Raw genomic sequence first — 21,896 nt, 5'->3', positions numbered from 1 at the left:
AACAACAAGAGCAGCTCTTCTTACACAACACGACCAGGGCTACACAATAGTATACTGTTTCACAACTGACAACAGAATACACACGCCTGCAACAGCCACGTTGCAGGGGATGCCGCCGCGAGGCAAATCGGCCACATCATCGGCCATGCTAGGCTACCACTTATGCTTTATAGAAGACAAAATCTAGCAACATCCGGCTTTTTACGACTCCTCTTGAAGGGAAATATTGTAAAGCATCAGACAAATATTGTTTAGTCAGACTGAATGATTGTTGGGACAGCTCATGTCCTCTTCTGAAATCATGGCTACGTCAATACGTTCTTTGCAAATGGCGCTGTGGAAGCCGAATCTATATTGTCATACCGGGCATGCCGAGGATGGGAGACTGTCTGATAAAATGGCTGCACCCTCCCTCCTCTCCCTCCTTTGCGGAATTGGATCAATGAGTCAGCGGGCTGGGCATTAACATGATTACTGCATCACTAGCGGGAAGCTACAGCATCACAGCACCATCATGCTACCAGCTAATGCACACGGGGCTTTTAGCTCAGCTGGTCACCACTCCGGACAACAGCGGAAGCATTTCTCCTATTCCCATCTTCCCAGAAATGGCTGGAGACGGTACTATCCATGATTGTGACTAAGGGAGGAAACATATCTAGGAGATAAGATGTGCTTTATTAATTCCCGTGGGGAAATTCCTCCTCTGCATTTAACCCATCGTAACGTATAGGGGCAGTGGGCAGCAGCACCCGGGGACCGACTCCACTTCTTCTTTCCACTGCCTTGCTCAGGGCAGGGTGAACGGGAGTTTTAACCCTAACATGGATGGCACGGTGGCCCAGTGGTTAGCGCTGTCGCCTCACAGCAAGAAGGTTCCTGGGTTCAAATCCCGGGGTTGTCCAACCTTGGGGGTCATCCCAGGTCGTCCTCTGTGTGGCGTTTGCATGTTCTCCCCGTGTCTGTGGTGGGTTTTCTCCGGGTGCTCCGGAGTAGAAACCCTAACATGCATGTTAGGGTTTCTACTCCTGTCTGTACCCCTGAGCAAGGCAATGGGAAAAGAACCGGAGCTGGTCCCCGGACGCAGCATGAAGCCGGCAGCCCACTGCTCCTAGCTACACAGATCACAGCTGGGATGGGTCAGTTTGCAGTAAATGAATTTCCTCAAGGGGATTGCTAAAGAAAACTTAATAATAACATGCATGTCTTTATGATGGTGAGAGGAAACCGGAGCACCCAGAGGAAACCCACACAGAGAGCATGCAAACTCCACACAGAAAGGACCTGGGACAGCCTGGGGTTCGAACCCAGGACCTTTTTGCTGTGAGGCAACAGTGCTAACCACTGGGCTATTGTGCTGCCCGAGGTATAAGTGGAGGTAGGGCATCGCTACGATAAGCTCTGTCTTAAAAGGGGCAACAAATAGCCTAAACTGAGCATTCAGCTTTATTTGTTTGGGAAACTCCTACCACCAAATTAGCTCGTCATTAGCCCAAAGACCATCACTGTAACAGGAAATGGGTTACAAGACATTGAGACGGTGAGATCAACACCACAATAAAAGCAAAGCAGGTTGGCAGAGTGGAAACAGAGACAGAGAGGCAGGCTTACAAAATATGACACAATCATTATAATTTCTAGCTGATGTGGAACACTTATTCAAGATATGGTCAGTAAAACACCGCGGGTAAGTGCACAATCATAAAATGACGACGTCGTGTTGGTTTTGCAACAATGGCCTGCAGAGCAGTTAAGACTTGGAAAACTGAACGCCTCACCCTAAATAAAATGAAGATTAATTCTCCTGACTTTGGCCAGTTTTAGTCTGCCGTGTAAAACATAAGGCTAGAAATTTTGGGAATAAGACAGTCGAGAATTTGCTGCAGCAGCTTCACCGACAGGAAAGAGGAGACTACGAACCCCTTGTCGTTATCCTGAGACTTTACACTGATACACGTCTTAAAGCTTTTAAGCGGTTGGCGTTTCAGCTTCATAAAAGTCAAAGAAACCCTCGAGCAGTCCACAGTCGGCTCCATCTACTGTCAGCGGAGCAGCTGCAGGCGTTGCCGCCTGATAATATCACATATTACAGCTTTGCTACTCTGACTTCTAGTTTTTTGGAAAATAAATTGCATGAAAACGGGATACAAAAGTACGTATTGTCATTATGTGTCCATATACTTACAAGTACACTACCGTTCAAAAGTTTGGGATCACCCAAACAATTTCGTGTTTTCCATGAAAAGTCACACTTATTCACCACCATATGTTGTGAAATGAATAGAAAATAGAGTCAAGACATTGACAAGGTTAGAAATAATGATTTGTATTTGAAATAAGATTTTTTTACATCAAACTTTGCTTTCGTCAAAGAATCCTCCATTTGCAGCAATTACAGCATTGCAGACCTTTGGCATTCTAGCTGTTAATTTGTTGAGGTAATCTGGAGAAATTGCACCCCACGCTTCCAGAAGCAGCTCCCACAAGTTGGATTGGTTGGATGGGCACTTCTTTGAGCAGATTGAGTTTCTGGAGCATCACATTTGTGGGGTCAATTAAACGCTCAAAATGGCCAGAAAAAGAGAACTTTCATCTGAAACTCGACAGTCTATTCTTGTTCTTAGAAATGAAGGCTATTCCATGCGAGAATTTGCGAAGAAATTGAAGATTTCCTACACCGGTGTGTACTACTCCCTTCAGAGGACAGCACAAACAGGCTCTAACAGGTACTATTTAATGAAGATGCCAGTTGGGGACCTGTGAGGCGTCTGTTTCTCAAACTAGAGACTCTAATGTACTTATCTTCTTGCTCAGTTGTGCAACGCGGCCTCCCACTTCTTTTTCTACTCTGGTTAGAGCCTGTTTGTGCTGTCCTCTGAAGGGAGTAGTACACACCGGTGTAGGAAATCTTCAATTTCTTAGCAATTTCTCGCATGGAATAGCCTTCATTTCTAAGAACAAGAATAGACTGTCGAGTTTCAGATGAAAGTTCTCTTTTTCTGGCCATTTTGAGCGTTTAATTGACCCCACAAATGTGATGCTCCAGAAACTCAATCTGCTCAAAGAAGTGCCCATCCAACCAATCCAACTTGTGGGAGCTGCTTCTGGAAGCGTGGGGTGCAATTTCTCCAGATTACCTCAACAAATTAACAGCTAGAATGCCAAAGGTCTGCAATGCTGTAATTGCTGCAAATGGAGGATTCTTTGACGAAAGCAAAGTTTGATGTAAAAAAAATCTTATTTCAAATACAAATCATTATTTCTAACCTTGTCAATGTCTTGACTCTATTTTCTATTCATTTCACAACATATGGTGGTGAATAAGTGTGACTTTTCATGGAAAACACAAAATTGTTTGGGTGATCCCAAACTTTTGAACGGTAGTGTATATGTGACATATACTTGTAAGTATATGTCTATGCAGTGTCTCCGTCCACATCTGCATCTAAGTTGGTGTTTTCGTTTGATGGCTGGGAGAGCTGGCGCTGGATGGGCTGGGAGAGCTTGGTCTGCTCGTCCTGTGGGCCCAGGGACCACGGCCCTGCCTGGAGCTGCGCCCGAAGAGGTAACACCGAGGGCGGTCTGACAGGACGCGGAAGCGGGGCAGGCTAGGCTAACTGCTAGCCCATGCAGGCCAGCAGTTCCGATAACACTGAGGGCGTTCTGGTGGCGGCCTCGCCTGGCCTTGACTGTGTTTTGCGTGTGGCGTGTGGGGAGGTGTGCTGAAGGTGTCTGGCTGGGGGAGCTGGCGTTGGATGGGCTGGGGGAACCTAGTCTGCTGCTGTCTGGAGCTGTGCCCGAGGGGGAAACACCGAGGGCGGTCTGACAGGACACGGAAGCGGGGCAGACTAAGCTAACTGCTAGCCTACGCAGACCGGTCGTTCCGACCGTCATCCTGGGATTCGTTCTCTTGGACAGTGATTTATTTTATTTTTTTATTTTTTTTATTTGATATGTTGGATATATGTGTGTTCTTGTAGTTTGGATGTGTGTTTTCGTCTTTGTGTTGCACTGCTGGGGTCTGGGAGGAACGATGTTTCGTTTCATTTCATGCGCGCAAGTGCATGAAATGAAATGACAAATAAATGTTCCCGATTCCTGATGTGACGATGGCAGAATTGAATGGACCGGCATGAGGGTGGCGTGGCGGTCTATTCCGTTGCCTACCAACACGGGGATCGCCGGTTCGAATCCCCGTGTAACCTTCGGCTTGGTCGGGCACAATTGGCCGTGTCTGCGGGTGGGAAGCCGAATGTGGGTATGCGTCCTGGTTGCTGCACTGACGCCTCCTCTGGTCGGTCGGGGGGACAGCGTGATCCTCCCACGTGCTACGTCCCCCTGGTGAAACTCCTCCCTGTCAGGTGAAAAGAAGCGGCTGGCAACTCCACATGTATCGGAGGAGGCATGTGGTAGTCTGCAGCCTCCCCGGATCGGCAGAGGGGGTGCAGCAGTGACTAGGGACTGTTCGGAAGTGTGGGGTAGCTGGCCAGGAAAACTGGATGGACCAAGGGTTAACTGTTCTTCCTGTTTCTCTGACATCCACGTGTGCATCATCTGTTCATCCTCCGTGGAGCAGCTGAGCTCTGTGTTGACACATGTGGTGAACATCAGCGCTTCATATTCAGTCAGAGGATGGTTGCCGGAATTCCGTTTAACTCCAAACAGCTGGCGTTGTTATTCAAGGGCCCGATCCTTCATCTCTGGACCGTATGAATGTGAGGTATGCTCACACTGAAGAGTTTGAGTTACTGACGGAAATTAAGCATTTTGTCTCTTTCTCGACCAATCGTAACTGAAAACATGAGCCTGTTTTACTGCGATGTCTACAGACGTTACTGGTGTACTCCAACTTCCTGCAGCATCGGGTGACCTTAGACACTCAGGTTTAGCCGTTGTTTAGTGTTAGTCTTTGTGTAATTGTGTTATCCCGTTTTAATGTTAGATCCTTCCCTCACTAAGATGTGTGACTAATTTTTTCCTTTTTTACATGGTGATGGCGGTCACGTGGCTCGGGTCCTGAACTGTTCCGGTGGCATCTGGACACCGCTCGGCATCCTCCTCATCATATCCTTCATATATTTTATAAATCCGTTATAATTCTGTTGTCCTCTTTCGGTGTTGCATTGTGTAAACACAACATCCATTGCACGTTGTTGGTCTTGGGAGAGAGATCCCTCCTCAGTTGCTCTCCCTGAGCTTTCTTCCTACTTTTCTCCCTGTTAAAGGGTTTTTTTAGGGAGTTGTTTCTTATCCGATGCGAGGGTCTGAGGACAGGATGTTGTGTTGCTGTAAAGCCCCCTGAGGCCAATTTGTAATTTGTGATATTGGGCTATACAAATAAAACTGACTTGACCATTAAGAGACCTATCAGTCAGTTCTGGATTGACAGCAGGTTCTAATCCTGTGGTCTGAATTTGGCTCATGGGGCGACCCTTTATTCATACTTGGCCTATGGATGGTGCCTTTTACATGAAACTGCCACGAGTAGGGGTACTTAAGAGAAGGTAGTGTGATCCAGGCTGTCTTTATGAAAATTATAATTTGTACGCCTAATATAGAATATCGAGATGCTGTAAAGCCCCCTGAGGCAAGTTTGTAATTTGTGACATTAAGCCACACAAAATAAAACTGACTTGACTAACTGGGTCCGCTGGGCATGTAAAGAACGGGTGTTTCTGTCTGGTTCAGGGGAATGGGCGATACACAGACTAGACCCGGGTACAGCTCAGGGAAACGGAGACACAGGACTTACCTCTGGATGTCTGAGATGAGCCACCAGGCCCACGCCCATCCTCCCACCACATACGCCTTTTGATCAGAGCCACAGCAGCCACCTGATGGGAACGACACAGACAACATGGCCGTAAAACACGCAACCAAGTAATACAGAAACACTTCCTGCACATCCACAGTTATTGCAGAGTCATATGGCAGGCATCTTTCCACTACATGGTACCGGCTCGACTCGACTTTCCATTACCGGAAAGTACCGGCATTTTGGTAACCGTTGCCACATTTCTGGCACCACCTTTGTCGAGGTTCCAAAAAAAAATGGAGCGGGTACCAAAATCAATGCAGGCAGCTACACTGAGGGGGTACTGTTACGGCAATGTAAAATGACACTCTGCGGGTCGAGTCGAGCCGGTACCATGTAGTGGAAAAGGGGCATTATAACAGTGTATGTATGTAACAGTAGCAGTTAATGATGGACCACATCCACAGAAAGGTGAATCAGTTCATCCGGACACAACGTTTCATCGTCACCTAAGTGACCTCTTCAGTCTCAGCTGACTGCAGGTGCCCTCACCCTTATAAACAATACAGTGGCATAACCACCCAAACCAACGGTTTCATATGCAACGTCCCAACCGACACAGCGGCCAGGGAAGGGGAGGAATCCCACATTAAACAGGCCCTGGTTAAGTGTGGTTATCCTAACTGGGCGTTTGTCAAAGCCGCAAAGATGCCCAAACAGTGCACCAGCCAGTCGAGGAGAGGAGAAGGACAACAGCTGTCTAAATGTAAACCAGGGGTGATTCCGTATGTGGCGGGAGTGTCGGAACAGTTGAGATGTGTATTTCCCAAACACCGCGTCTCAGTTGCTTTCAAACCCCAAAACACGCTGTGCCAGAAGTTGGTCCACCCCAAGGATCAGGTCCACCAGCACAAACAGAGGAATATAGTGTACCCTGTTAAGTGCCAGGAGGAGTGCCGTGACTTGTACATCGGGGAAACCAAACAGACGCTGGCCAAGAGGATGGCACAACACAGGAGAGCTTACACGTCAGACCAGGACTCCACAGTCTACACCATCTACAGACCAGGACTCCACAGTCTACACCATCTACAGACCAGGACTCCACAGTCTACACCACCTACAGGCCAGTGGCCACTCTTTCAAGGATGAGGATGTGCACATCCTTGATAGGGAGGAATGCTGGTTTGAACGGGGAGTCAAAGAGGGGGGGGGGGCTGACACGTGTCTGTGACCCTAGTTTTTGGCGGTGTGTCCCGCACCGTTGACACTAGTCGGATCTCTGTTGGTGAGACAGATCACTCCGATTGGCTGTTCAGCATAGCGGATCAGTGCAGGACGTGCGTGCTAGTTGGCCGTCGGCTGTAGTCTTTGCGGTGTGTTCAAGTGCTACTTTTTGGCCAAGACGGCGGGCGACGTGAGGCGATGCAACAGTCGGCCTTCATCACCGCTAGTCGGTTTGGGCCCTTAGAGTACATCTGTCACCATCTCACAGTGCTGTGATGCAACTATCCCTCAACCCTCTGTGAATAGTACACGTGTAACTCTAGTTACACGTGTACTATTCACGGTTTCATATGCAAATATGGGTCACACCCAAATGTACTATTCGGGTCAGACCCTTTAGCCGACTGGTTAACGTTGTCGCCCGCGGTGCAGAATACACGAATTCGCGTCCCGGCTGTGGCAGTTCTCGGCTGCCCCCTGAGTTCACGCCATTGCAATGTGTACTATATGTGTACTTACATGTGCACTATTCCTCGGTTTCATATGCAAATATGGGTGTGACCCATATTTGCATATGAAAACGATCATTGGTTTGGGTCGTTATACCACTGTATTGCTTACAAAGGGTGGGGATACCTGCAGTCAGTTGAGACTGAAGAGGTCACCTAGATGAGTGATGAGGCGATTCAACTCCCTGTGATTTTCCTACCTGGATTATTGAACATGTATAAAGACGACAGGCCACATTAACTGTCATCGTTAGAAGAGAAGGATTCAGACAATCTTTTAATTTGCCATCTTTACAAGTGCTTTGTTAGGTCTAAGATCAGGTGCCGCTGCTAAAAAAGTAAACTAAAAAAGATGCCACTCCACCCCCACCTCCCAACCCCCACCCCCACTCTCCATACAAAACATAACTAGTGTTGTCAGTGGTACGTCTTGTGCTGGTCAATATGGAAAATATCCTTATCACGTTGGTCACGTAAAGCATAATATTAAACCACGGCTTCAAAGAGATGTGGGGACTGTTTTACTCAGTAAGCAATAGGTCGTCTTTCTTTGGCCTTTTTGTTATCAAAAGTTACTGGTTTTAAATGCACTCCAATCCTGCACCTCCATAAAAGCCTCACCCACTGGCTACAGAATCCATTTAATTTCATGCTAATTTGTCTGGTGACACAAGTCTCAGTCCATCATCAGCCGGAATCGATTTTTCCTGATGGAAGCATTATTTTGCAGGGGGGTTGGCTAATTGCTATGGTGACACAGAGCAGCCGAGCTGTAATGCTTGTTATATATATATATATATATATATACACGGATACAGGAAAAAAGATTTTAATGCATAGCAGTATAGGCCTGTTTCGTGCATCTCGCACTCATCAGCTGCTATATATATATATATATATATATATATATATATATATATATATATATATATATATATATATAGCCACCCATCCATTATCTGAACCACTTATCCTGCTCTCAGGGTCACGAGGATGCTGGAGCCTATCCCAGCAGTCATTGGGCGGCAGGCGGGGAGACACCCTGGACAGGCTGCCAGGCCATCACAGGGCCCACACACACACACACACACACAATTTAGTACGGCCGAGTCACCTGACCTACATGTCTTTGGACTGTGGGAGGAAACCGGAGCCCCCGGAGGAAACCCACACAGACACGGGGAGAACATGCAAACTCCACACAGAGGACGACCCCCAAGGTTGGACTACCCCGGGGGCTCGAACCCAGGACCTTCTTGCTGTGAGGCGACCGCGCTAACCACTGCACCACCACCGTGCCACCTATTATACACGGATTAGTTACTATGGCTTGGTACCAAACTCCATAAATACTGGCCAAGTTGAAGTGTCATTGAGCAAGACACTGAACCCCTAACTGCTCCTGATGAGCAGGTTGGCACCTTGCATGGCAGCCTCCGCCATCAGTGTGTGAATGTGAGGCATCCATTGAAAAGGTGGTTGGTTGGTAGACCAGAAAAGCGCTATATGAATGCAGTCCACTCATTCACATGCAAATCAGCCTTTTGTTTCTTACCCCCCATTTTTCTGCCCAATTGTATCCAGCCAATTACCCCACTCTTACGAGAACATCCTGGTCACTGCTGCACCCCCTCTGCCGATCCGGGGGGGGGGGGCTGCAGACTACCACATGCCTCCTCCCATACATGTGGGGTCGCCAGCCGCTTCTTTTCACCCGACAGTGAGGAGTTTCACCAGGGGGACGTAGCGGGTGGGAGGATCACGCTATTCCCCCCCACCCCCAGTCCCCTCCCCCCCGAACAGGCACCCCGACCGACCAGGGGAGGCGCTAGTGCAGCGACCAGGACACAGACCCGCATCCGGCTTCCCACCCACAGACACGGCCAGTTGTGTCTGTAGGGACGCCAGACCAAGCCGGGGGTAACGCGGGGATTTGAACCGGCGAGCCCCGTGTTGGTAGGCAACGGAATAGACCGCTACAGTACCCGGACTCCCAAATCAGCCTTTTATTTGCCTAACATTTACACAGACTTCTTGGACAGTAATGAGCATTTGGACCAAGCTCGGCCGTACTGTGTTCAAGTACCCGCGAAGGATCAGAAACAGAGATCAGAATCAACATCACCCCGGCTGTTTCACTCACATCACAGCATAGTGGACCAGTTAAGACTTACAGTCATGTGTGTGTGTGTGTGTGTGTGTGTGTGTGTGTGTGTGTGTGTGTGTGTGTGTGTGTGTGTGTGTGTGTGCGTGTGTGTGTGTGTGTGTAAAATGACATCTTCCTGGCCAGGTGTGTAGCACAAAATTCGGGGCCTATGCGTAAGCAGTCTCTGAGGGCCCCTTTCCTCTTTAGCTTGTTAGCTAAAGAGGGGCGGACTAAACCACTTTGCACATTTTGTTAGGGGTGAGATGGGCCTCAGATAGGGGTGAGAAGGGGCCTCAGATAGGGGTGAGAAGGGGCCTCAGAGGGGGGTGAGAGGGGCCTCAGAGAGGGGTGAGAGGGGCCTCAGAGGGGGGTGAGAGGGGCCTCAGAGGGGGGTGAGAGGGGCCTCAGAGAGGGGTGAGAGGGGCCTCAGAGAGGGGTGAGAGGAGCCTCAGAGAGGGGTGAGAGGGGCCTCAGAGAGGGGTGAGAGGGGCCTCAGAGAGGGGTGAGAGGGGCCTCAGAGAGGGGTGAGAGGAGCCTCAGAGAGCCTCCACTCGTTTCTTTAAGTCCCTCAACCGGTGTATTGAGCCAATTTTAACTGAAGCCATTACACTAAATAAACATTTGCAAACCAAAACAAACTTTTAATACCAGGTTTCCCGAGACCCCCCCCCCTTCTGGGCCCTGGTAGGTACCCCCCCCCATCTACGACGCCGCTGTTGCTGGCTCGTGGGGTGACGTGTTATCGACAGGACAAATACAGTCCGACTCGCTAGTGGACGTATCACTGTTTTATCTGGAGTCCAGCCGGACATTCCCAGCTGCCACCCTCTGACTGACAGACAGGCGGGGGGGGGGGGCGTCTTTGCCAACAGCCATACGGTCTCCCAAATAGCTCCGTAACACAATGTCGTGGGTTGGGCTACAAAGCAGACATCACAGTCGGTCAGTTATTTTTATCAAGTCGTCCAGCGAGGCTGCGGTTAGGCTCTGGTCCGCGTTTAAATGGACTTTCCCCCACGTTTTGTTCCGTTACACCTGCACAGTTAAACGTACTGGAATGTATTTCCCGCCTTTACTGGTGCAACACGCGCAACACAACACATTCGTAAAGCGGTCTCAAACGTTTTGTGTACAGGTGTCTGGCAGCGAGCCTGTACAGCGGGGCCTTCCTCCACAGGTCTGCAGGAGTTTAGGAATCAGGACCAACGTATTGTCATTATTTACTGCCATAGGTCAGTGTTTCTCAACCGGGGGTCCGCGGACCCCTAGTGGTCCGTGGTGTAATTGCAAGGGGTCCGTGAAAATAAAATATCTTTAAAAAAAAGATCCTATGACATTTATAGAAATAGGATTATTTTACTCAAATGTGACCGAGACCTTTATCTACCTAAACTATAAAGGGTAACAGGACTTTTTTCTCTAATTACATCTGTTTCACAAGTGTCATTTATTGTATTTTAATAAGAGATCTCGCTCCCGTTTGCATTGTTAAAAGTTACTGCATCAAAATTCTGTTTTGTTACATATATCTGAAAGTTACTGAATACATATTCTGTGTTGTTACATATATCTGAAAGTTACTGAATACATATTCTGTTTTGTTACATATATCTGAAAGTTACTGAATACATATTCTGTGTTGTTACATATATCTGAAAGTTACTGCATAAGAATTCTGTTTTGTTAACTATATCTAAGTTACAACTGAAAGCTCTTATTTTTGCCCCAAAGAGTGAATAAATGCTATATTGCAATTTAAAATGCAGTTTCTACTGTATCTATCAAATTGCAACCCCCCTCCCCCAAGATCAGGTGGAGGGGTCCTCAGGGTAGATCAAAAATACGCAGGGGGGGTCCAGGACCCCAAAAAGGTTGAGAACCACTGTCCTAGGTAATATAAATACGCAAACTACGTTAGTTTTTTGTGCATTTTGGAGGTAAGAGGAAAACCGTAATACTTGTGTATCGGACAGTTTAGAAAAAATAACAATATGTGTTATTTTTTTTCAAACTGGTAAACATATAGGAAGAATATAGTCGGGGATCAGGAACAATTTATTGTCATTTCTTTCATGTGCTTGCGTACACAAAGAGAGGAAATTCTTTTCCCCCCGGCCCACAGCAGTGCCACACAAAAGACAAAAACACACGTCCCAAATTTCCCATAAACGACGCCTCCAAAACCATACAAAAACAAAGAGAACACACACACACACACACACACACACACACACACACACACACACACACACACACACACACACACACACCATTCAGTACAACACAGTCCATAAATTCCACTGTCCAGGAGAAGGAACGCCAGCCAGCATGACTGTGGGCGCTGCCGGTCTGCATGGGCTAGCAGTTAGCTTAGCCTGCCCCGCTCCCACATCCTGTCAGACCGCCCTCAGTGCTTCCTCCTCGGGCGCAGCTCCAGGCAAGGCCGTGGTCCCTGGGCCCACCGGACGCAGCAGACCAAGCTCCCCCAGCCACCAAACGTAGACACAGACGTGGACAAAGACACTGCCTGGACGGTACTGGGTGAGGCCGCCGCAAACCCAAGTTCGCGCCGCCATCTTCCCACACCGGAAGCGGAAGATGTTTGCAGTTAGATTTTGGAATTTTTGCTTCTTACTCAATCTATTTTTTTCCAAGTCTGCCAAATCAGACGCGGAGCATCAACGGACAGGGACTTGCAGGTCAGACCGCAGCTCTTCAGTGGGATCCGTCTGGCATCTAGCTGGGCCAGTCTAGAGTATCTGCCACCAGTTTTATAAGTGATGCCAAGTCATTTCCGTGTGCTTTCACTTATTGTCCTGTTGGAAGTTGAGTCTGTCTGTTAAAGAACAACCAAGGCCGTCATTTTGATGGCTTGGGATTTTCAATGATTTTGAAAGTTATGAGTTTCAATAACTTCGTGGATCAAAGAGGATACAGACCTGCTGTGCCCAGAATGCTCCTAAAATTGCATTAAAACGAGTTTAAGATCAATTGCACAAAATGGTTATAAGATCTACCTAAAATGAGTTTGCGCATCATGTCAGTATTTATGACGCGTGTTGGTCGCGTCATTTCCTTCGTGAAGTTCGTTGCTCTGTCCTAGGAACACAGTAGCGTCCTCCAGTGCAGGGAAATAGTCTAGACTTGATTTTTGATTATTTCCAACATTTCTGGTTACAGACGCACCATGACTACCACCGAGGCACTGCAGTGTTTACAGGCGTCGGACAGCCGCCATTTCAAATTGTGTGAAAAATAGTATTAAAGTTGTTAAACTGTTAATTTTGGCGTCAGTCGTGTCTTAACAGACATACTAACATATGTAATGCATTAATATCTCAATTGGGTATTTGTCTTGACAGAGTATAGAGTTTAAAAACTGTAGGCGGTCATTTTGACCGCACATGGTCGTTCTATTAGTTGTTAAGTTCCGGTCGTTGTTTGGGACTGTTTCAATTTTTATTTTCAGTTCTATTTTTACATTTCACGTTTTATAGGCCTTGCTACGTTTGTTAGATTAGCAATATCAACCCCATTGCACGATGCTGCCACCACCATGCCCGGTGGTAGGGAGCTGTTAACTGGCTGCTGGGCCTTCTCTGGCTTGCACCAAACATGGCGGTTTGATTTCAGAGCGCAACTTTTGTGTCATCTGACTACAAATTCTTCTGAAACATGTTTTTGGTCACATGGCCTCTAACAAACTCTACGCATGACTTAAGGTGGCTTTACATTTGGTGACTGAAGCAGTCTGCCGACGCAGGCTGTTCAGACTTAAAGACTGGTCTTAGATCAGCCTTGCCTGCCCTCTTGATCCTATTCACACAAGGAGACAGGACGCAGATTGAGGGTTTCACACTTGAAAACTCACTAGCCCGAAGCTTCACGTCCCATCTCATATTTCGTGGAATCTCGTCAGCTCAAAGAGGAAGACGAAGAACAAGGAGCGCCGAAGAAGAGAGCCAGACTAGAGTCAAAATTCAGCCCAAGTACAAATAAATAACCAAATACGGAGTAGGAGCTCGAGCTCTTACTTTTTAGCGTAGTTTGTAACTGCGGTCACCGAGCTTCAAACTGAACAAAAGAGCAACTCAAGACGTTGGACACTGAAGAAGGCTTGAGAGGTGGCCACCACAAAGATTACATAACTACTTTACATGATGATTTTGTTTTTCCTTGTGTGCGCCGGTAGAATTTGTTGTTGTTTAAGTGACTGCACGTCCTGTTCTGTTTATGTTCCAAAAGCTTCCATCGGATTTCAGTATTTCAACCTTTCACAATGAGACGCAGTCTTGACCCAACCATCCATCCATCCATCCATCCATCATCCAAGCCTCTCATCCGAATTCGCGTCACGGGGATGCTGGAGCCTATCCCAGCAGTCATTGGGCGGCAGGTGGGGAGACACTCTGGACAAGCCGCCAGGCCATCACAGGGCCGACAGTCACACCTAGGGACAATTTAGTACGGCCGATTCAGCTGACCTACATGTCTTTGGGCTGTGGGAGGAAACAGGAGCACACCCATGCAGACACCGGGAGAACATGCAAACTCCACACAGAGGACGACCTAGGGTGACCCCCAAGGTTGGACTACCCCCGGCGTTCGAACCCAGGACCTTCTTGCTGCGAGGCGACCGCGCTAACCACTTGATTTGGTCGTGGGGGGGGGGGTGCCCCCCCACGACCAAATCAAACATGCTCAAAAAGAGTCATGTGGTTGGGACTCAGCAGGTGGGGGCGGACTCTTTAGATTTGAGTCCTTTCACACTAGAGGATACTCCGCCCCTGTGGCTTCAGTCGGCGGGGACAGCCCGAAGCGAGAATCGGCCCGATTCGCCTCAAGTGTGGAGCCGCCTTTAAAGCTAGAGTACAGGACTTTTACATATAAATAATGTCCGCGACAAACGAGGTCGCACAATGAATATTAAGCCTATCACCGCCAGGTAAGCCTCCCTGTATTCGGCGTATACCAGTTTTACATCTGGTGTCTGGGGCCACAGTCCCACGCAGGTGAGTAGTGATGCGTTTTACGTCAGCCAGCATTGCCTCCTTTGCCAGAGCCGCACGTCCGTGTGGCGGGAGCGTTCGGACGCCTCTAATTGGCTGGCCTTCGGGGCGTTTCCGCCAGAAAGCTTCCGAACATGGAAGATATGGCGGGAGAAAAAACAAATCGAGGCAGCGTCTAAGAAAGGGTTCTGGTGCTCCAGAGGAAATAAAAACTCAGCGTTCAGAGGCAGGATTAAAGTCCAGGAGAGAAAGAAAGCGATGGACAGCGAGGACAAACATGGATAACCTTTAGTGTAGCTTTTCCTCGTTGGAAAGCGACGAGAGAACAGACGCAATGACTCACTGCCGGAGGGGGGAGACAAAGCGTCTGTACTGCGGGTTTAATGGCGTTTCTCGGAAGTGGCTTCCTTCTAGCCACTCCCTTATAGATGCCGAGTCTGTGATGGGTTGTCGAGGTCGTTCATTTCTGGACGGTTTGTTCCATTTAGACCAACGTGCTCGGAATCTCCGTGAGGGTTGTGGCTGGCCTCTTGGTCGCTCCTGTGACAACTGCCCCTTTTTGTCCTGTTCAGTTTGGTAAAATGGGCTGATCTTGGCAGGCTGTCTGGATTGTGCTATTATATATATATATATATATATATATATATATATATATATATATATATATATATATATATATATATATATATATTCTATTTTGTTAAAACTGACTTTACAGTGCTTCAAGGAAAGTTCAAAGCTTTGCCAATCTTATAACCTTTGCCAGCTTTTTTGGACAGTTTTTTTTTTTACACGCCTCACACCAGCAGGAATGAGCTGATCCGGCCCTTTCCGTGTTTACACCTCATCAAGTCAATTAGAAAATTTGGCAGCGATCTGAACTCAACACCGGCCGACTTGTCGCCTCCTGCTGCACGCCACCGGCGCCGGAAGCTGTAGAAAGACCGAGGAGCCGTGCGCCGAGCATTACTACAGCCCCCGTTCGGTGGCTGTGACTCCTCCAGCATAGCTCGGATTCCGGCCTCCCCTCACGTGCGAGGAGGGGAAAGGCTTTCGTGCGAATGAATGAGAAGACGCGCGCGCGCGCGCGCGCGGGGGGGCCCTCCCTCCCTCGCTCGCGCTCCTCCCCTAAGCGTTTTGTTTGGAAGAAAAAACAAGAGTTTGACGTCGACGCGTCAGTGCAAGTCGCCTCTCGTTTTCTCACGCCGCCTTTGGAGAAGCGGCGGAGTCGTGCCGCCACAGAGACACGTGTTACACATGGGAAACGTGATGGTGCTCAGCCATTTAACACCATCATTCATTGTTCCCGTCTGTCAGCACGCACGCAGGCGCTGTCACGCGAGGTCACGGCGTGTGAAGCGCTCGTAGTTTGGGGTTTTTTTGGGTGACGGAAAGTAGGGCAGACGCCAAACTGCAAGCACGCAAGAAATCTCACCTAGTTTGCAAAAAACCCACAACTACAAACCGAACCAACAAGTTCCCAGCAGAGAGCAGCCCGCTGCAGCCTCTGCACCGACCGACAGGACATCTGGAGACAGAATGTTCGGTGCGCAACAGCGTTTCCCGACGGGAAGCCCGCGCAGCCAGCCGGGCGGTGTGGAAAAACTGGCTTTGGGATTTTGGGATCAATCGCCCGCAGAGTCCAAAGCGTGCACTTTAATAACGGCAACGTTAGACCGGATCGTCAACAGACCGGCAAATGGCAGGCCCGTCACCGGGCTCCAGCCGCATCTTTGCGTAACAGCCCCGTGTTGCAAAGCCCTGGCGATGGAAGACAGCGCCGCAAGACGCCGATAGGCAATAACGTCCACAACATACCTGAAACCACAAGGGCCTCGTTTGGTCCAACGGTGTGGCAGTTTCCCATCTTTTTCTCTTTCTCATGCAAAAAAAATAATAATAACGTATCCAAAAAACGCTCGCACGACGTATGCCGAAATAGATGGCTTTTTAAAAGACCTCCTTCTTCTTCTTTTGTAGTCGAGAGGCTCCCTCCAATAACGCCCGTCTCCACACTACCGCATCCCTGGCCGTGCCCGCGTCGAGGAGTCCCCCTGCCCTCAAAATGGAGAGCCAGCTACAGCGTTCCGTTTGCAGCCCCTCCTCTCGGATAGGCGTGGTCCTCTCTATGGTCCCTTGGCACAAACCGGACCGGTTCGACGAATAAAGTACGGGCGGGGCAAATGGGCTCGGAAGTAGGCAACCTCTTCGGACAAACTGCCTAATCTGACGGAGAGAGAGAGAAACAGCTTTGGGCTCAAACACAAGTTATTCATTAACTGTTTTCCAGAGGCAGGCTTGGCCACAGGCGCCGTTTGGGTGGGCTCGGTGGCTTTAGCCAAAACAAAATGCATGTGGGATTTTCTTTTCTTTTATAACGAGTTGATACATTTTAACACCTTGTTCTAGAATACAGTTAAAATCTTGGCTGCTAGAGTGTGACAACGCTCCTTTTGACGAAACACTGACGGACGGGTTAATGCCGGAGCCTGCTTTAAAGCTGCAGTAGGCGTCGTTATCCTTGAGCGTTTCAATGTAAACCCCTCCGCCTCGAATCACTCCGCTAAGCCCCGCCCACCAAATGATCTCAGCATCGCCCCCCCGCTCACACCAACACGGGAACTGATCAGATTCAGGGTTCCAACATTAGTGAAGGGAAAACGTAACAGCGGAGAGTGAAGAGCCCTTACGGCTAGAAGAAGAGTCCAGGGACCTGCTAAACAAGCCCTTCCCCAAGACGCAACTGCACCGCTCGCTCGAGAAAACCAAGACGTCAGCACAGGAAAAGATCACGATGAACCATCGAAGGGCATTTTATTGGAATTATATAATAAAGTTCGGGAGGGAGGGAAAGTGCCCCAAAGCTGGGAGGAGGCTGTTGTGATTCCAGTACGTAAACCAGGAAGGGATTGTACAAACCCAGAGAATTGTAGACCAATTGCTTTAACAGCCAACACATGCAAAATAATGGAGGAAACCATGAATGAGAGGTGAGCATATGATATAGAGAATAAAGGTTATATATCTAAATACCAGGGTGGCTTCAGGAGAGGGAGAGATACCATGGATCCAGCTGTAACGTTTAGAACATGAAATTAGAAAAACAAAGTGTAGTGGCTGTCTAGAGAGAGAGAGAGAGAGAGAGAGAGAGAGAGAGAGAGCATCCGATATGATGTGGGGAGAAGTATTAACCACACTTTGTAAATTAGGCCTCAAAAGGTACACTGGGGGGGGGGGGAAGTCTGTTAGATTTACATAAAAAAATCATGTACATCTGTAACGCTGTGTATTTGGAGCCAGTCGAAGAGACAGTACAAAGTCTCCTTACTGGACTTCAGCAGAACACACAATAAAACAAAAGACTACTACCAAATAGGGCAGGCGATAATGCGAAACTAGAATAAACATACAATACTAAACTAAGCAAAACACTCTCACACAGAGGAGGCAGACGAGGGTCCGGGATACAAGAGCTTCTTGCAGACTGACGTCAAGACTCGACAGAGAATGTCTGCAAAACAGTTAAATAGTCCCCAGCACAGGTGCACAACATCACAGGACAATCAATGCACAGGCGCACAACATCACAGGCCAGCACAGGTGCAACCCATACTGACTGACTGCAGGCAGATACGGAAATGTCACCTATTCGCTGCTGGTCCTCTGGCCAGTGATCCTGTCAGTACCCCACTCCCAGGGACGGCACCTGACGTACCCACGGCCCGGCCCAGCCCACGGCGCTGGAAATTGCGGATGAGGGTCCGGTCCAAGATGTCCCGCGCCGGAACCCAGCACCGTTCTCCCGGCCCATAGCCCTCCCAGTCCACCTGGACGCAGCGTCCACCATACTGGATGCTGCGACGCACCCGGCGGGAGTCCAGAAGCCTCCTAACTATAGGCAGGCAGCCCATCGATCAGGTGAGGAGGAGGCGGGGGTGGCACGGGAGGAAACAGGGTTCAGGAGAGAAACACGGAAAACCGGATGGACACGCATGGAGGCAGGCAATTGCAGCCAGACCGACCTGTGCAGTGGGAGGTCCCTGGACGACAGCCACACCGTATTCCCCCAGCTGGAAGGGAACCGCTGGCCGCCGCCGTCGGTTGGCCTGCCCAGTACCTGGACCTGGCATGTAACAGCGCAGCCCGGGCCGTCCTCCAGGTCCGCGCACACCGCCTCACAAAGTCGGCTGCTGCTGGAACCCCCACTTCAGCCTCCTGGTCCGGGAACAGTGGCGGCTGGTGCCCCATCTGGCACTCGAACAGCGACATGCCAGTTGAGGGGGACTGCAAGGTGTTATGCGCATACTCCGCCCACAGCAGCTGCGAGCTCCAGGAGGACGGGTTGAAGCAGCTAGACAGCGCAGCATGGTCTCCAGATTCTGGTTCGCCCTCTCCGTCTGCCCGTTAAACGGAGGGTGGAAGCCTAAAAAGAGGCTGGCAGTAGTCCCGAGGAGAGAGCAGAAGGCCTTCCAAAAAACGGGAGACGAACTGAGGACCACCATCTGACACCACATCACGAGGAACACACGCTCCATCATTAAGGCGGGAGACGGGAGCTTGGCCAGAGCAACGAACCGCGCTGCCTTGGAAAACCGATCCATGACGACCAGGAGGCCAGTGACGAAGTCCACCGACAGGTGGGACCAGGGCCGACGTGGAGACTTCTGCTGGGCACATGTGACGCAGGCTGCCACAAAGGAGGAAACGTCCCTCCGCATGGTTGGCCGTCAAAACCTGCGGCCGACGAACTCCAGAGTCCGCCTCTCCCCTGGGTGGCCCAACAGACGAGACGAATGCCCCCATTCCAAGACTTGTGGCCGGACAGCAGGGGGCACATACAGACGGCCCTGAGGGCCACCCCCAGGGCCTGGATCAGTGCGCTGTGCAGCCACCACCTCAGTCTCAATCCCTCACAGGACCGGTGCGATGATGCAGGATGGGCTCGGGCTCAGCACTTCTCCCTGTAGCATCAAACTGACGAGAAAGTGCGGCAGCTTTGGTGGTTTCACTGCCCGGGCGGTAAGACAATACAGCATCAAACCTGTTAAAGAAAAGAGCCCACCTGGCTTGCCCGGAGTTCAGCCGTGTGGAACTGCGGATGTAGGACAGGTTTTTGTGGTCGGTCCAAACCACAAACTTGTGCCCCGAACCATCCAACCAGTGCCGCCACTGTTTCAGAGCCTCCACTGCCAGCAGGTCCCGGTCACCAACGTCATCACTTCTCTGTGGGGTTGAGACTCCGGCAGAAATAGGCACACGGGTGGAGCTTACCGTCCGCAGGCACTCGTTGGGACAGGACGGCCCCGATGCCCACCTCCGACGCATCCACGTCCACGACGAAGGGCAGCGCCATGCCGGAGGGAGAGAGGATGGGTGGAGCCCAGGAAGGCGACTGTGGAACTCACTTCTCCGGCTTGACGAGCAGATGGTGACAGATACGCCTCCATGACCAGAGATGATTATAGTAACGTTGTTGTAGCACGCGGCTTTTACAGTTGGCGGCCATTGCTCATCGCTAAAAAAGCACATTAGCTAACTTTAACGTTCCCGTCGGCGTCTAGAAGCCACCGAGGCTAACAATTTAGCAAGCTAACGAGCGGGTAACGTAATGTAGGAAACGCAAAGGCATAATGAAAAGATGAGACCGTTGGGAATATCAACATCTTCCTCGGACAAAATTACGAAGAAAAAGCCTCTGTACGACTAAAATTACGAGACATTAACTTACCATCCACCGAAAAGTGGACTTCCATGGCCTTCACCGTTTCTGAAAACGTCAGCAAACACGTCACAACTCGGAGCTTTCAGAAAAGATCCAATTCCGGTGAAGAGGGAGGGGGGCGTCCGTATACCGCGCGCGAATTTACGAATCCTACTATGGCCACGCCAAGACCCGATGCCTCTGATTGGCTAGTACTCGTTGTCTCCGTTGGTTAGGTTGGTTAAGGTTAGGGTTAGGGTGGGGTTAGGGATAGGGTTAGCCAATCACAGACAGAGTAGGGCGGGTCTTGGCGTAGCCATAGTAGGATTCGTAAATTCGCATACCGCGCGTCTACAGACTCTTCACATGAACACGACCCCATTTGAAGGCGCTGACTGATACGTCATGCCTAGCTAGTACTTACAAGATGGCGTCTCGGTTGGGAGTGGGCGAGGAAATTTTGACCGCTTACAATATGGATTTTTTAATCACATACGCCAGACTTAATTAACTTCTATAAAATATTGGCTAATGTGGAATTGAGCCGTTATTTGTGTAAACTGCTAATAAGACACGTTAGCCCCTAGCTAACGAGTCTGACCCTTTAGCCGAGCGGTTAGTGATGTCGCCTTGTGGTGCAGTACACCCCGTATAGAATCCCGCACCGGGCAAGGAAATAACCGGTTACGTTTGTTTCGCCTTGTGTTTTTAAAATGACACAGGCCGTAGAGTTTGTGTATGTGAGCAAGCTGCCCAGCCACTACGCAAGAAAAAGAGGTACGCGGATACGGCCGCAGTGTAATCAGTAAATCTGGGAGAAAATCATTAAGATTAATACTCATCCCACGTCTTTTGTTACTAGAAAATCAAGCAGTTATGAATGATAGTTGTGAAGTCACAGGATGTTAAGTATCATGTTAGGCCAACGGTAACGTTGATGGTAGCAAGTGCCGATTGGCAATAGTAGCTCACTAGCAACGTCGTCCATTCGTCAGTCTGACTTGAGTGACAACCGATTTCTATGCATGTGGTTAGCCTGGCATGCGCTGAAATGATTAAACCTATTCGAACAGTTAACATAGAAACCCATTCGGCCGTGTTGATATTGTAGTGAATTCGGGGGGGGGGGCAGCCACAGGAACTGCCGCGGCCGGGACGCGAACCTGTATCGCCCGTACCGCGGGAGACATCGCTGACCGCTCGACTAAAGGGACAGACCCGCCAGTCAACGTGCCTACTTATCCATGCACGTTACACTACCCCCCTCCTCCGGGAAGCGCGTCCCCGCGCTTAAGCACATCAGCTCCTTCGCACGCATACGCTTCCGATGGCCTCACGGTCTCACCATCCCACTTCTGACACCAATGTAGCGAATTCGGGGGGCAGCCCGGGAGACCGTCGCCACAGCCGGGATGCGAACCCGTATCTCCCACGCCGCAAGCGACAACGTTAGCCAGTCGACTAAAGGGTCCGACCAGTTAGGCAAGGACCATCCATGCACGTTACACTACCCCCCCCCACGACCCTGAGATTAAGAGTCTCATGCTCT

General features: G+C 49.7%; 1 protein-coding gene across 2 annotated transcripts in view; it reads right to left on the bottom strand.

Annotated features, from left to right (window-relative positions):
* LOC130116791 (flotillin-2a) overlaps nt 1–16,695 on the bottom strand; it is a 28,691-nt gene extending 11,996 nt beyond the window's left edge. For both annotated transcript variants that reach the window (XM_056284844.1, XM_056284845.1), the window contains exons 1-2: nt 16,465–16,695; nt 5,753–5,834 (exon numbers count right to left, since the gene is read on the bottom strand). In XM_056284844.1, coding sequence (XP_056140819.1) covers nt 5,753–5,834; nt 16,465–16,513 — 131 coding nt within the window. In that variant the 5' untranslated portion in view covers nt 16,514–16,695. The remainder of the gene's footprint in view (nt 1–5,752; nt 5,835–16,464) is intronic.
* Nucleotides 16,696–21,896: the final 5,201 nt, after the last annotated feature.

Source organism: Lampris incognitus, chromosome 8 (genome assembly GCF_029633865.1).
Source record: "Lampris incognitus isolate fLamInc1 chromosome 8, fLamInc1.hap2, whole genome shotgun sequence".
Taxonomy (NCBI): domain Eukaryota; kingdom Metazoa; phylum Chordata; class Actinopteri; order Lampriformes; family Lampridae; genus Lampris; species Lampris incognitus.
This window is presented reverse-complemented; position numbering and strand designations above follow the sequence as displayed.